Source organism: Hyla sarda, chromosome 7, assembly GCF_029499605.1.
Source record: "Hyla sarda isolate aHylSar1 chromosome 7, aHylSar1.hap1, whole genome shotgun sequence".
NCBI classification, from domain to species: domain Eukaryota; kingdom Metazoa; phylum Chordata; class Amphibia; order Anura; family Hylidae; genus Hyla; species Hyla sarda.
In genome coordinates, this window is record NC_079195.1 from 4,800,968 (window position 1) to 4,815,678 (window position 14,711).

Here is a 14,711-nt window from a genome sequence, read left to right on the forward strand (position 1 = left end):
GAATAAATTCCAGAGTAGAGATGAGCAAACCTTTTGAAAAGTTTTCTAATTTACTGGTTCAGCTCGGTTCAACGTGAATCCTCAATGAAATAAGCCCCTAAACCCCTTTATAACACTGCCTAACAGCTGTAATCTCCTGTATAACACTATTAAGTATGCGTTCAACTAGTTTTAAAGTTGTTTAATGGTGAACTTATGGTGACCTGCGGTAACCCATGGTAACCAACAGCTTCTTTAGTATGCTCCCTTAATTTTTTGGCTTATTCGGGAGATGCAGTGACTTTTTCATAGTGTTGGAAAAATAATCCCTTTTTGAAAGTAGAAAGAGGATTGGTGAGGTTGTCAGAAAATAGAAAAGAACCTGACAAAAGTTAGAAAATTTAAAAAATTTGGTTTTGAAATTTTGAAAAAATAAATCGTACAATTCTGACTTCATGGTGATGCTGGCATGCATGAAATTGAGGATACTCTATGGGGTCATGAAGAAGTCAATGTTTTGTCATATTTGAAAAAAAAATTATACAATAAAAAAAAAAATCTTCCTTTTTGGGAGTAGCAACAGCATTTTAGTCTGTGAAGTGAAGATGATGTCAAGGATTTTTCCGAGGGTTCAAAAATTGTCCCTTTCTGGGAGTAGCAACAGTTTTTTTTTTTGTCAAAAATAGGCACTAGAATAATCTTTTTTTGAAGGATCATGGGTTATGTATGCGTAGGCCTAGTTAAAACTACAAGCACCAAGGGCTACTGGAAGTAGTCAAATTCTGGATAGCATGGAATGTTCTGCACACTGACAACTGCATGGAGTGGCCCACCCTCAACCCCACATGATTGTGAACTGTAGACACTAGACAGCAGACATCAGGCAGTGGCAGACTAGATATTCTTATAACTAGGCATTGTGACACCTCTCCATGTTCTGATGTAGGGCCTAATTCCTAAATTCATTCCCTGTCTGTGCCTTACTTTCTCTCTGCATATACGACACTGTCTTATTTCCTGCATCTGGTAACATAGTAAAGAATTTCCATAGAGCAGAATACCGTAAAGAGCTGGGTACAACACCACCAGACTGCCCTTGTACATCACCACCCGACTGTGCCCTTGTACATCACCACCCGACTGTGCCATTGTACATCACCACCCGACTGTGCCATTGTACATCACCACCCGACTGTGCCCTTGTACATCACCACCCGACTGTGCCCTTGTACATCACCACCCGGCTGTGCCCTTGTACATCACCACCTGACAGTGCCCCCGTACATCACCACCCGACTGTGACCTTGTACATCAATACCTGACTGTGCTCCTGTATATCACCACCTGACTGTGTCCCTGTACATCACCACCTCACTGTGCCCCTGTACATCACCACCCGACTGTGCCCCTGTACATTACCACCCAACTATGCATTTTCTAGAAAGTTTTTTTTTTTCAAGCTTTCAGGTCCAGCACCAGTGTCACCATCACCTGCTCCTGGGATATTCAGACCAATAGACCTGCAGACATCCTCTCTCTAAACTCCTCTTCGTCATCCCCACCACTTCTCTCGGTAAGAACTTTTGATGTGTGATTCTGGGCTCCTTGTTCTCCCTCAGCACATCCGCCATGATTCCTTACAGTATCCCCACTATGCCTACCACCCACTAGTGCTAGGCTCAGTCAATGCATAACCCTCCACCACCTCAGGAACACACTCCAAAGGCTAACCGTGACCAAACTCCTCCTTGGGCTCGTGCTATCCTTGTGTGTAGCAGTGGGGGGGGGGGGGGGGGGGAGGGGGAGAAAAGACAGAGATGAAAAAACAGGTCATCTAGGACCGAAAATTCCTTGACCAGAAATATTTTTAGCTATTGTTGAAGGTTTTTGATGAACCCAACAATATTCATTAAAAATATGTTCACAAGTATAATCCCTGTCACATGCATGACCTTTTTACTTTGCTGCTGTTTAACAACTAGTAAGATATAATGTGTGTTTCATTGAACCCGTAAAATAAATGTACAGTGTCTTTATAAAGCTAATAATACTGAGGCGTTGTTTTTGAGCCCACTTTTTAGTCCACTGCTATGTAACCTGTAGGTACACTGATTTAGCAATTAATCCCCATAGATGTGAGTAAAGGCGCTCTGCTGTGTTTAGGGCGCTTTGCATATGTATCGCTATCATACAGGTCTGCCGCAGCACAGCTTTGCTCAGTTCATTGCTTGTCATGTTTTTTCTTTTAAAAAGGCTTGCTGGGCTTTGTGGTATGAATGCACAGGAGGTCCCTCTATGATCAGCCCACACGCACAGTCTGGGGTTGATCACTATATGTTGTGGATCCTTGCATAGCCCCTATAGGATCTGTGTATTGCAGATGTTATAGATCAGGACTCCTGCATGAGAAATGTGGCTACTGTTCACACACACACACACACACACACACTGTCTGTTATTCTTTGTTCCCTATGTCTGTCCTATGTCTATCCCTATATCTCTCTCACTGTCTGCCTAACTGTCCCTCTGTCTTTCTCCCTGAGAGATTCCGGATTTATTCCTTTCTTGGATGATCCGGGTTTTTATCTATACGATCTATACAGTGTCCTATATTATATATTCATCACTTACCACATCACATACAAGTTTGCCAGCTATTCCTTTTTGTATGAGAAGGTCCTGTAATAAAATAATGGGATAATTAGGTCACATGATCTATTCCTCAGCCCCATGTAATATCCTATAAGGAGATTGATCAGAAGTTATTATCCTTATTGTGGTTTCCTATATGCAGTTATTGAGAATCTTACAGATATTTACTCTACAATATTCTTCCGGAATAAGTTATATGTTACAGAAATATCCGTCCACAGGTGGATTATTGGGGGATTAACCCATTGGTGTTGGCTGGAAATGAAAATCTTATTCCTGTTCTCGGCACAAGGAGAAGGATCAGTAAGACGAGACCTGATGAGACACTTTGTAAGTCTGAGCTCTGACTCCCAGGACCCTTATTGATCCATATTATGGGCCGGTACCGATCATCCCTGGAGAAGTGGTCATTCTCTAAGGCCTGAGGCTGCAGACACCGTCACTCCTCCTCCTGATGGGGGCAGCAGCATCTCTCTGTTCTGGGATCAATGGTGAATCTATGGGCAATATCCCCGATTTCCAGGTGGCCACTGCTATATATGTATCTAACAATGGAAAAATGGTGGATCCAGCTTCTTAGCAAGTGGCTGATAAAATCTAAACTTTAATTAAAGCAATAAAACATGGAGAAATAGTACTAAAAACGGACACGCCTTAGGTGTGTCTGTTTTTAGTACTAATTTGCCATGTTTTCTTACCTTAATTAAAGTTTTGGATTTTAACAGCCACTTGCTGAGAAGCTGGATCCCCCAATTTTCCATTGTTTGTCTATACGGGCAGGCGGCCCGCTTCATCCGAGCTCCAGCGCTGCAGATTACAAAGCAACCCCTTCACTTGTGGTTCGTGTGGTGAGTGAGCTGAGTTGCAATTTTTCATTTTTCTTACTATATATGTATTTACATCAATTGGCTAAAGGATCATTAAAGGGGTAGTCCAGTAGTGAAAAACTTATCACCTATCCTAAGGATAGGGGATAAGTTTGAGATCGCGGGGGGTCCAACCGCTGGGGCCCTCTGCGATCTCTCTGTATGGGGCCCCGGCTCTCCGCCCAGATAGCGGGTGTCGACCCCCGCACGAAGCGGCGGCCGACACGCCCCATCAATACATCTCAATGGCAGAGCCGGAGATTGCCGAAGGCAGCGCTTCGGCTCTGCCATAGAATTGTATTGAGGGGCGTGTCGGCCACCGCCTCGTACGGAGCTTGACACGCCCCCTTCCCGTGGGCTGTCGGGGCTCCGTACAGGAGATCGCGGGGGGCCCCAGCGGTCGGACCCCCCGCGATCTGCAACTTATCCCCTATCCTAAGGATAGGGGATAAGTTGCTCACCACTGAGTCACCACTGGACTACTCCTTTAAGGGGGACACTATTACTGAGTGGGGACACTAAGTGGGCACTGTCATTGAACAATAGAGTGTAGACATAAAGGAGCATTCTTACTGATTAGAGACATTATGGGGTCACGTCACAATTACAAAGTTGAAAAAGGGCACTTATGGGCACCATTACTGAGTGGGGGTACTGAGGGACATTATTATTCTGTAGGGGCACAAGGAAGGCGTGAATACTGAGTGAGGGGGTCATTATTAGTTATAATACTGAGTGTGAATACTGAGTGAGGTGTCATTACCTTACTGAAGTGCAGTACGGTATTATCCTGAGATTTGCTGTTATATACACATTAGTTTCTATGATGGGGCCAATTTCCTGGGGGACAGGCTGATGTTTCTATAGGTGCTGGTTTTATGATGAATATCAGGGTAGGTGTGCTGGGGATGGCGGTGTATCCAAGCCTTTCAAGACCAGTTTTCCTGTTAGCAGCGCTGCTGTGAATTGCGTTTTTGTGGTGACTGTGATGCTCGCGTGCGCTGACCTCCAGCTAGGCCTCATCATGAGGCGTCGCGCGCTGTTTGAAATGATGGCGGGAGCTCTCAGCAGTGTGCAGTCACTGTGCGATATGTTAAGCTGTGGTAATCCAGCTTGGTGGTTACTGTGTTCACTATTATCTTGCAATTATCTTTCCTGGGGCGCTCTGCATGACAGACAGTTTCTTTGAGGCTCTTAATGGTTTTTGTGACTGCACTTGGGGACACTTTCCACCTAGAATAGGACAGATTTTCACACATTTTTGTTATGTATATAATTCCACATGTGATAATTCATAGTTTTGATGCCTTCAGTGTGAATCTACAATTTTCATAGTGATGAAAATAAAGAAAACTCTTTGAATGAGAAGGTGTCCAAACTTTTGGTCTGTACTGTATGTATATATATATATATATATATATATATATATATATATATATATATATATGTCTGTCTGCCACGTCGTCAGCAGGGAGTGCAACCAAATCATCCCTTACTATTGCCCATCTGTATCACGTTTCAGTTCAAGTTGTTGCTAGTTGTAGTTGGAGGGAAGGAACTCTTACAGGAAATAATGGCCATTTCACAAAAAGATATTATGGTAATATCACAACATAGCCATTTAGCCCCAAGACAAGCGCAGATCCTTCCTAAGCATGTCCATTACTGTCTGCCAGGTAAGTACTAAAGTCACCTTGTGGTGGAGAACCCCTTTAAGGCCAGTTGCAGTTGTTTGCATATCTAAGCACTCGATTGTTGGGGTGAACACTGGACGATTACTTTTCAGGTCACTTGTTGTTCTCATTATTCTACAGATTAGGGGGTTATCCGGTTAGTTATTGGGTAAGGTGTGTAATTGTATTTCTGTTCATTATAAGACAAGCGTTTCCTCATTCACCTGTGTCTGTAATGCTGCCAGGTTAGTAATATTTAGGGGCTCAGCTCAGGTAGTTTATGATAGTTAATGAATTTAATTTTATTTCCAGTGGCGCCCATTTTGGCCCAGACAGGATCATTTCTAGTCATGTCTCGTGTCAGATATTGATGAGGCTTTGTCTGTGCCTGAGACACCAATGTTAGTGTATCTAAGCCTGCCATTATCTCCAACTTCTTTTATAGCTAAATTGTTGGCAATTTAATACATTAGTGTTGGGGCTCGTGCCCCTGATCTCTATAGACCCTTTAGGACAAGGAGCTGAGATCCCAGTAGTAATATAAGATTTAGTCGCCTTTCTGGGACCATTTCAGCCTTTATCTCTGTATTTCTCCAAAATCATGGAATCTACTAATCTGTACATTACTATAAAATATTGTCTGTTTTACAGTCCTGGAGAATTTCTCTACTTCCCCCTCTGCCACCTGGGCTCATCACTGACCCTACAGATAAACAATATATAAACTACCTGCAATATATGTTGCAGGATATATACTGTATGTTTGATGGTGGATCTTACCCAAATCTGTGTAATAAGAATCTGATCTCTATTGTCCTATTAAAATGACATTGACATTGGAAAATAAAAAAATCGATTTACCTTTAGAGTTTTAAGAAGATCTATTAGCGCAGGCCTAAGATCTTCACCGAGAGCCTTGAGAAATGTTTTCTGTAATACACGTTATGTTATTTGTTAGTTGTACGTTAAATAAACTAATCTCCCAATATCATTATCAGCAGATAGAGGAGAAGGATTTCTTAGATTGTTTTCTAAAGAATCAGTTATCACAATCTATTGATCTTCTGTATAGAACCTAAGTTAGTGGTATATAGGAGATGTATGAGGAGATATCACACGGAGACATGAGGAGAAGACATTATGGGAGGTCGGATTTCTTACCAATGTTTCCTTTGTGTGAAGAGCGTCATCTGCAAAGCAACCAAAATTAACCTAATGGGAAATAAAAAATAACAATTAAACCTGTACAATGCGTCTAATACATTCAGACAATACTAGTAGTAGTCATGTGATACAGTAGAATCTCCCAATAGCGGGGAAAAAAGTGTCTGCTATTAAGAGATGTCCCCTATTAAGAGATGTCCCCTATTAAGAGATGTCCCCTATTAAGAGATGTCCCCTATTAAGAGATGCCCCCTATTAAGAGATGCCCCCTATTAAGAGATGCCCCCTATTAAGAGATGCCCCCTATTAAGAGATGCCCCCTATTAAGAGATGCCCCCTATTGTGGAAAAGGCTTAAAAATCCTTCTAAATGATGGAATTCTGTCCTGTACTCACTCCAGAGTGTAATTACCTATAAAACATGATACAAAGCTATATTACAGTGGAATCTCCCAGTGTCGTTTAATCTCCCCTTATCAACACCTTGTGCCATTTCATCCCCAGAGCCATTTCATTCGTCCCCCATGAACCTGCTGTGCCACTTTATTCCTCTTGTTCCCTGTACCAAATCATCCGCCCTTACCCCTGTGCCACATCATTTCCCCTTGATCCCTCCCTGTGCCATATCATTCCCCTTTTATTACCCTCTACGTAAATTCATCATCCCCTTTACCACCCCTATGCTATTTAAAGGGGTATTCCAGAAAAAAAAAAAAATTATATATCAACTGGCTCCAGAAAGTTAAACAGATTTGTAAATTACTTCTATTAAAAAATCTTAATCCTTACAATAATTATCAGCTGCTGAAGTTGAGTTGTTCTTTTCTGTCTAGCAACAGTGCTCTCTACTGACATATCTGCTTGTCTCGGGAATTGCACAGAGTAGAAGAGGTTTGCTATGGGGATTTGCTTCTACTCTGGACAGTTCCCGAGACAGGTGTCATCAGAGAGCTAATAGAAGTAATTTACAAATCTGTTTAACTTTCTGGAGCCAGTTGATATATTAAAAAAAAATTTTTTCCTGGATAACCCCTTTAATTCCCTCTTTATCCCCTTGTGCCAAATCATGCCCTCCTCACTCCTTGTGCCACATCACTTTTCCCCTTTCCTCCTCTCCCTGTTATTCTTACCTAGCCAACAGGCTCAGGTGCAGGAGCTCTCAGCAGCTTTGACATTCTCCTGATATCCTCTGCGAGGCACTCACTGAAAAGTTGTGAGCAACGGTGGCTTTAAAAGGTCGTCAATAGAAAGTCAAATCCACTGAGAGCCCCTTCATCTGAGCCTGCTGGCCAGGTTAGAAGAACAGCAGGGGAAAGATGGAAGGGGAAAAGTGATATGGCACAAGGGGTAAGAGGGATGACTTGGCACAGGGGGAATAAAGGGGAATGAAATGTCACAGGTGGGATAAAAGGTAGAAAGTGTTACGCCGAGAGCTCCGGGTCCCTGCTCCTCCCCGGAGCACTCGCGGTGTTCTCCTCTCTGCAGCACCCAGGTCAGACCCGCATCCCAATCCACTCACCTGTCCCGTTCCCCGGCAGTCACGTCCCTTAAAATCTCAGAGAGCCGGCGCGCGCGCCCTAGAGAGCGGGGCCGCGCGCGCCGGCTCTCTGAGATTTAAAGGGCCAGTGCACCACTAATTGGTGCCTGGCCCAATCAGTGTCAATCACTTCCAATGTTATAAAAGCCCACTTCCCCTTCCTGTCCCGGCTGGATCTTGTTGCCTTAGTGCCCTGAGAAAGCGTTTACTGTGTTCCCAAGCCTGTGTACCCAGACCTTCTGCTGTTGCCCCTGACTACGACTCTTGCTGCCTGCCCTGACCTTCTGCTACGTCCGACCTTGCCTTGTCCCTGTGTACCGCGCCTGACTCAGCTGTTAGTGGGATTGAGTCGCTATCGGGTGGAACGACCTGGGGGTTACCTGCCGCTGCAAGTCCATCCTGCTTTGCGGCGGGCTCTGGTGAAAACCAGTGACCCCTTAGATTCCGTTTCCCTGGTACGGCCCACGCCATCACCTCACTGACACAGAGGATCCACCTCCAGTGTCCTTGCTGCATACCAGTCCGGATCCTGACAGAAAGAAATAGCACGGGGGGGGATGACATATCACAGGGGGTGGTAAAGAGGGGGTGATGAATTTGTACAGAGGTTATAAAAAGGGAATTCAATTTCACAGGGGAGATCAAGGGGAAATGATGTGGCATAGGGGCAATAAAGGGTAGATGATTTGGCACAGGGGGAATAAATTGGCACGGGGGGATCAGAGGGGTGAATGATGTAGCCGGAGTTTACAGAACCAGGTACCCTGGGCCCCTTACTGGGGTATTGGCTGTACCCCCCTAACGGTGGCCCTGTGTACAAGGTAGAAGGCGCTGGCCAAGATCGGACACGTCACCGGACGTGTCCGATCTTGGCCAGCGCCGATACCCCCTACCGCTCCTTGAAAGTCCTCACCTGTTGAATATTGCCCAGGTCGGGGACGCTGCAAACCAGATATACTCTCTCATCCACGCAGACCATTGTTGTGTGTGAGTTCACACAACCGCCTTCGGTAAGGGTTTTTTACCACTTTAAATTGAACCCTGGAGTGGCGGTTTTACGCTACGGAGCACTCTTCTTTCTTGTTTTAGTTGTGTACAAGGTAGGGCGGGTATAAAAGCCTAGTACCAACTAGCACCACCAGCCACCAACAACTGTTACAATCAAAAAAAACATATGATGCCACAAATATCAATTTTATTGAATATCAATATACACAACAATAGAAATATATTAAAAGGAGCAGCAAAAATGTGACTGAAAAGTCTCGCTAAGACTATAATCCACAAGAAAAAAAAATTATCAGTATTGTATTGCACAAATGTATCCATATGGTTGTAAACAAACATTAAAAGGCATAAAGTGCAATTAATAAGTAGTGTTGAGCGGCATAGGCCATATTCGAATTCGCAAATATATGGAGGAATATTCGTTATATATTCGCTAAATTCGCATATTTGTAATATAATATCGTTTTATTTTTGCATATACGAAAATTTGCGTATGCGAAAATTAACATACGCGAAAATTAGCATATGCTAATTTTCGCATGTGCAAAAATTTGCACGCCAGTCTCACATAGTAGTATTAGAGCCTTCTTTACACCACACAAGCTGAAAGCAGAGAGGGGTGATCACTGTGATGTGTACTGTAAAAAAAAAAAGATGAATATTCGTAATTACGAATATATAGTGCTATATTCGCGAATTCGCAAATATGCGATATTCACAAATAAAATTTGCATTGTGAATATTCACAAGCAACACTATTAATAAGTATCTCAATTAAAAGAGCACATAATACAAGTGGAATAAACAGGGGAAAGAACACCATAAGCATAAAATTAGGAATAGAATGAAAAAGTAAAGAAAGTCACATATGTAGCATGCCAAACGGGGTATAGTCCTATTACCTGTGGACATCGAGTCACCCCTATGCTATTTCAGACAGAATGCTCCCGGATAAAGCACTGTGTGAAACGCGGTGTAGGGGTGACTCATTGTCCACGGGAAAAAGGACTATACCCGTTTGGCATGCCACATATGGGATTTTCTTTACTTTTTTGGGATCCAGGGATAAGTTGTCACCGAATTCTGTTTACGCCCGGTCTTACTCTGTTGATCCTTCCTGGATTACTCCCATATGCAGCATTCTATTCCTATTTTGATGCTTTCCCCTGTTTATTCCACTCGTATTATGTACTCTTTTAATTGAGATACGTATAATTTAATTGCACTTTATGCCTTTTAATGTTGGTTTACAACCATATGGATACATTTGTGCAATACAATACTGATAATTTATTTTTCTTCTTGCGGATTATAGTCTTAGCGAGTCTTTTTAGTCTGATTGTTGCTGCTCCTTTTAATATATTTTTATTGTAGTGTACACTAATATTCAATAAAATTTGATATTTGTGGCATTATATGTGTTTCGGTGTCTCTTGTTAGGTATTTGTTATTGGTATTGGATACTGAACCTCCCTTTATCTTTTTCAAGATTAAGCCCTCATTTTTGGTTATATGACTCTATTAATGGTGCAGAGAGGCCACACTAATGAACACACTGATGTCCGCCCATTAACCCTATAGATGCCGTGATCAATGGTGATCACACAATGATGCACAAGAAGAAATAATGCCTATAGTACTGATCAGCACTAGGATATTTCATAATACTGAACAATACATAGCAAACTAATGATTGCAATTAATAGTCCCCTATGGGGGCTTTAAAAATGTAAAAAAAAATAAATAAATATATATATGCAAATTATCTCACCACACCATCTACACAGGTTGTGCATCCTGCAAATCAGCTCAGGCCCAACCTAAGAAGTCTCAGAACTGATTGGGATTTATGCCAAGCCAGAACTCTCTCTCCAGAAGGAAAGAGGACCCATCTGCAGACAGCTGTTTCGTGTTGCTTGCGCCTCGTCAGTACAGAGCAGGGTTATCTGGCTTGGCTGAGGCGAGAGGCATATTTTTTTACCCAGGAGCCTGCGGAGTGCTAAACGGCCTACTTAAATCTCTGTCCTACACCAGAAGTGGCGTCTTCTCCCTGAGGAAAATACTGATTATATATATATATATATACCCTGTATATGGAAAAATGAGTTTGAGTAGTCCAATAATAGTAGAGCATGTAACAATGGGGATCATTTTAATCGTATTGATCCACAGAATAAAGAGAACATGGCAGTTTTACCATAAAGTTCACTGTGTAAAAACAAAACCACCCAGAAGTAGCAAAAATTGTGGATTTCTTTTTCCCCCCAAATTTTTTTTTTTATATTTGCTTTTCTTGCATTATATGGTAGAAGGATTTTTATTGTTAAGTACAATTGGTTTTCCAAATAACCACAACAATAACAAAAAGCCTCATTTGGGTCTGTAAATGAAAAAAATAAAAGCGTTATATCTCTTAAAGAGAAAAACAAAAACACTAAAAATTAAACCTGGCTGTGTTCTCAAGGGGTTAAATGTCATGATTGTCAGCAGTAAGTCCCCTATTACTCAGCTGTTTTATTGTTTTCTTTTAAACTCTGATCTTCCAAAAACCTGATGATAATTCTGTAATGTCAGTGGCTGATCCTTCACACGGCGTCTGATCACTTAACAATTCCTTATATTAGGTCACTGGGACAGAGTCTTTTTTAGTTTAAAGAAGTTGCAAAAAATAGAATATGACTTTAGAGATATGTAAGAGTAAATAAAATGTAAATAAAATAGAACTTTTCAGACTTACCAAGAGATCTATGATCTGTTCTGCAGTTAATTTATTTAGGTCGTTCTAGAAAGTAATGAAGAGATGATAAGAAGGAGATGAGCGGTGAGTTAACAGCTTCTAAAGCAGAGATATTCATAGATTCTGGGTCTGAAGCTTTGTGATCATCTACAAAGAGTTACTATAGCGGGGCTACTCAATCTTTATCTACCAGGGCCTCACCGGACAGAACACGGTCATGTCTGGGCCTCACCAGACAGAACAAAGTCATGTCTGGGCCTCACCGGACAGAACACAGTCATGTCTGAGCCTCACCGGACAGAACACAGTCATGTCTGAGCCTCACCGGACAGAACACGGTCATGTCTGGGTATCACCGGACAGAACACGGTCATGTCTTGGCCTCACTGGACAGAACATGGTCATGTTTGGGCCTCACCAGACAGAACAAGGTCATGTCCTGGCCTCACCAGACAGAACATGATCATGTCTTGGCCTCAAAGGACAGAACACGGTCATGTCTGAACCTCAGCGGACAGAACATGGTTATGTCTGGGCCTCACCGGACAGAACACGGTCATGTCTTGGCCTCAATGGACAGAACACGGTCATGTATGGGCCTCACCAGAAAGAACACAGTCATGTCTGGGTATCACCGGACAGAACACTGTCATCTAAGGGCCTCACTGGACAGAACACGGTCATGTCTGAGCCTCACCGGACAGAACACGTTCATGTCTTGGCCTCAATGGACAGAACACTGTCATGTCTGGGCCTCACCAGAAAGAACACAGTCATGTCTGGGTATCACCGGACAGAACACGGTCATGTCTGGGCCTCACCGGACAGAACACGGTCATGTCTGAGCCTCACCGGACAGTACACGGTCATGTCTGAGCCTCACCGGACAGAACACGGTCATGTCTTGGTATCACCGGACAGAACACTGTCATGTATGGGCCTCACTGGACAGAACACGGTCATGTCTGGGCCTCACGAGAAAGAACACAGTCATGTCTGGGTATCACCTGACAGAACACTGTCATGTCTGAGTCTCACCAGACAGAACACGTTCATGTCTTGGCCTCAATGGACAGAACACGGTCATGTCTGGGCCTCAATGGACAGAACACGGTCATGTCTGAGCCTCACCAGAAAGAACACAGTCATGTCTGGGTATCACCGGACAGAACACGGTCATGTCTGGGCCTCACCGGACAGAACACAGTCATGTCTGGGTATCACCGGACAGAACACTGTCATGTCTGAGCCTCACCGGACAGAACACGGTCATGTCTGAGCCTCACCGGACAGAACACTGTCATGTCTGAGCCTCACCGGACAGAACACGTTCATGTCTTGGCCTCAATGGACAGAACACGGTCATGTCTGGGCCTCACCAGAAAGAACACAGTCATGTCTGGGTATCACCGGACAGAACACTGTCATGTATGGGCCTCACCGGACAGAACACGGTCATGTCTGGGCCTCACCAGACAGAACACGGTCATGTCTGGGCCTCACCAGACAGAACACGGTCATGTCTGAGCCTCACCGGACAGAACACGTTCATTTCTTGGCCTCAATGGACAGAACACGGTCATGTCTGGGCCTCACCAGAAAGAACACAGTCATGTCTGGGTATCACCAGACAGAACACGGTCATGTCTTGGCCTCACTGCACAGAACATGGTCATATTTGGGCCTCACCAGACAGAACAAGGTCATGTCTTGGCCTCACAGGACACAACACGGTCATGTCTTGGCCTCACCGGACAGAACATGGTCATGTCTGAGCCTCACCGGACAGAACACGGTCATGTCTTGGTATCACCGGACAGAACACTGTCATGTATGGGCCTCACTGGACAGAACACGGTCATGTCTGAGCCTCACCGGACAGAACACGGTCATGTCTTGGTATCACCGGACAGAACACTGTCATGTATGGGCCTCACTGGACAGAACACGGTCATGTCTGGGCCTCAATGGACAGAACACGGTCATGTCTGGACCTCAATGGACAGAACACGGTCATGTCTGGGCCTCACTGGACAGAACACGGTCATGTCTGGGCCTCAGTGGACAGAACACTGTCATGTATGGGCCTCACTGGACAGAACACGGTCATGTCTGGGCCTCACGAGAAAGAACACAGTCATGTCTGGGTATCACCTGACAGAACACTGTCATGTCTGAGTCTCACCGGACAGAACACGTTCATGTCTTGGCCTCAATGGACAGAACACGGTCATGTCTGGACCTCAATGGAACGAACACGGTCATGTCTGAGCCTCACCGGACAGAACACGTTCATTTCTTGGCCTCAATGGACAGAACACGGTCATGTCTGGGCCTCACCAGAAAGAACACAGTCATGTCTTGGTATCACCGGACAGAACACGGTCATGTCTTGGCCTCACTGCACAGAACATGGTCATATTTGGGCCTCACCAGACAGAACAAGGTCATGTCCTGGCCTCACCAGACAGAACATGATCATGTCTTGGCCTCAAAGGACAGAACACTGTCATGTCTGAACCTCAGCGGACAGAACATGGTTATGTCTGGGCCTCACCGGACAGAACACGGTCATGTCTTGGCCTCACAGGACACAACACGGTCATGTCTTGGCCTCACCGGACAGAACATGGTCATGTATGGGCCTCACCAGACAGAACACAGTCATGTCTTGGCCTCAGCGGACAGAACACGGTCATGTCTTGGCCTCACCGGACAGAACACAGTCATGTCTTAGCCTCACCGGACAGAACACGGTCATGTTTGGGCTTCACCAGACAGAACACGGTCATGTCCGAGTCTCAGCAGTAATGTCTGAGCATTACCGGACAGAACACGGTCATGTCTGTGCCAAGTGAGACATAACAAGGTCGTGTCCGGGCCTCACTGGAGAGAACACGATCATGTCTGTGCCTCACCGGACAGAACACGGTCATCTCTGGGTCTCACCGGACAGAACATGGTCATGTCTGTGCCTCACAGGACAGAACACGGTCATGTCTGAGCATCACAAGACAGATCACAGTCATGTCTGAGCCTCACAGGACAGAACACGGTCATGTCTGGGCCTCACCGGACAGAACCCGGTCATGTATG

The 14,711-nt window shown here is 44.4% G+C and overlaps 1 protein-coding gene across 3 annotated transcripts in view; it reads right to left on the bottom strand.

Moving 5' to 3' along the window:
- Window positions 1-14,711, bottom strand: part of LOC130281747 (uncharacterized) — a 156,348-nt gene that overhangs the window by 124,459 nt on the left and 17,178 nt on the right. For all 3 annotated transcript variants that reach the window (XM_056529331.1, XM_056529330.1, XM_056529332.1), the window contains exons 10-13: window positions 11,616-11,660; window positions 6,332-6,382; window positions 6,032-6,100; window positions 2,611-2,658 (exon numbers count right to left, since the gene is read on the bottom strand). In XM_056529331.1, the coding sequence (XP_056385306.1) occupies window positions 2,611-2,658; window positions 6,032-6,100; window positions 6,332-6,382; window positions 11,616-11,660 (213 nt within the window). The remainder of the gene's footprint in view (window positions 1-2,610; window positions 2,659-6,031; window positions 6,101-6,331; window positions 6,383-11,615; window positions 11,661-14,711) is intronic.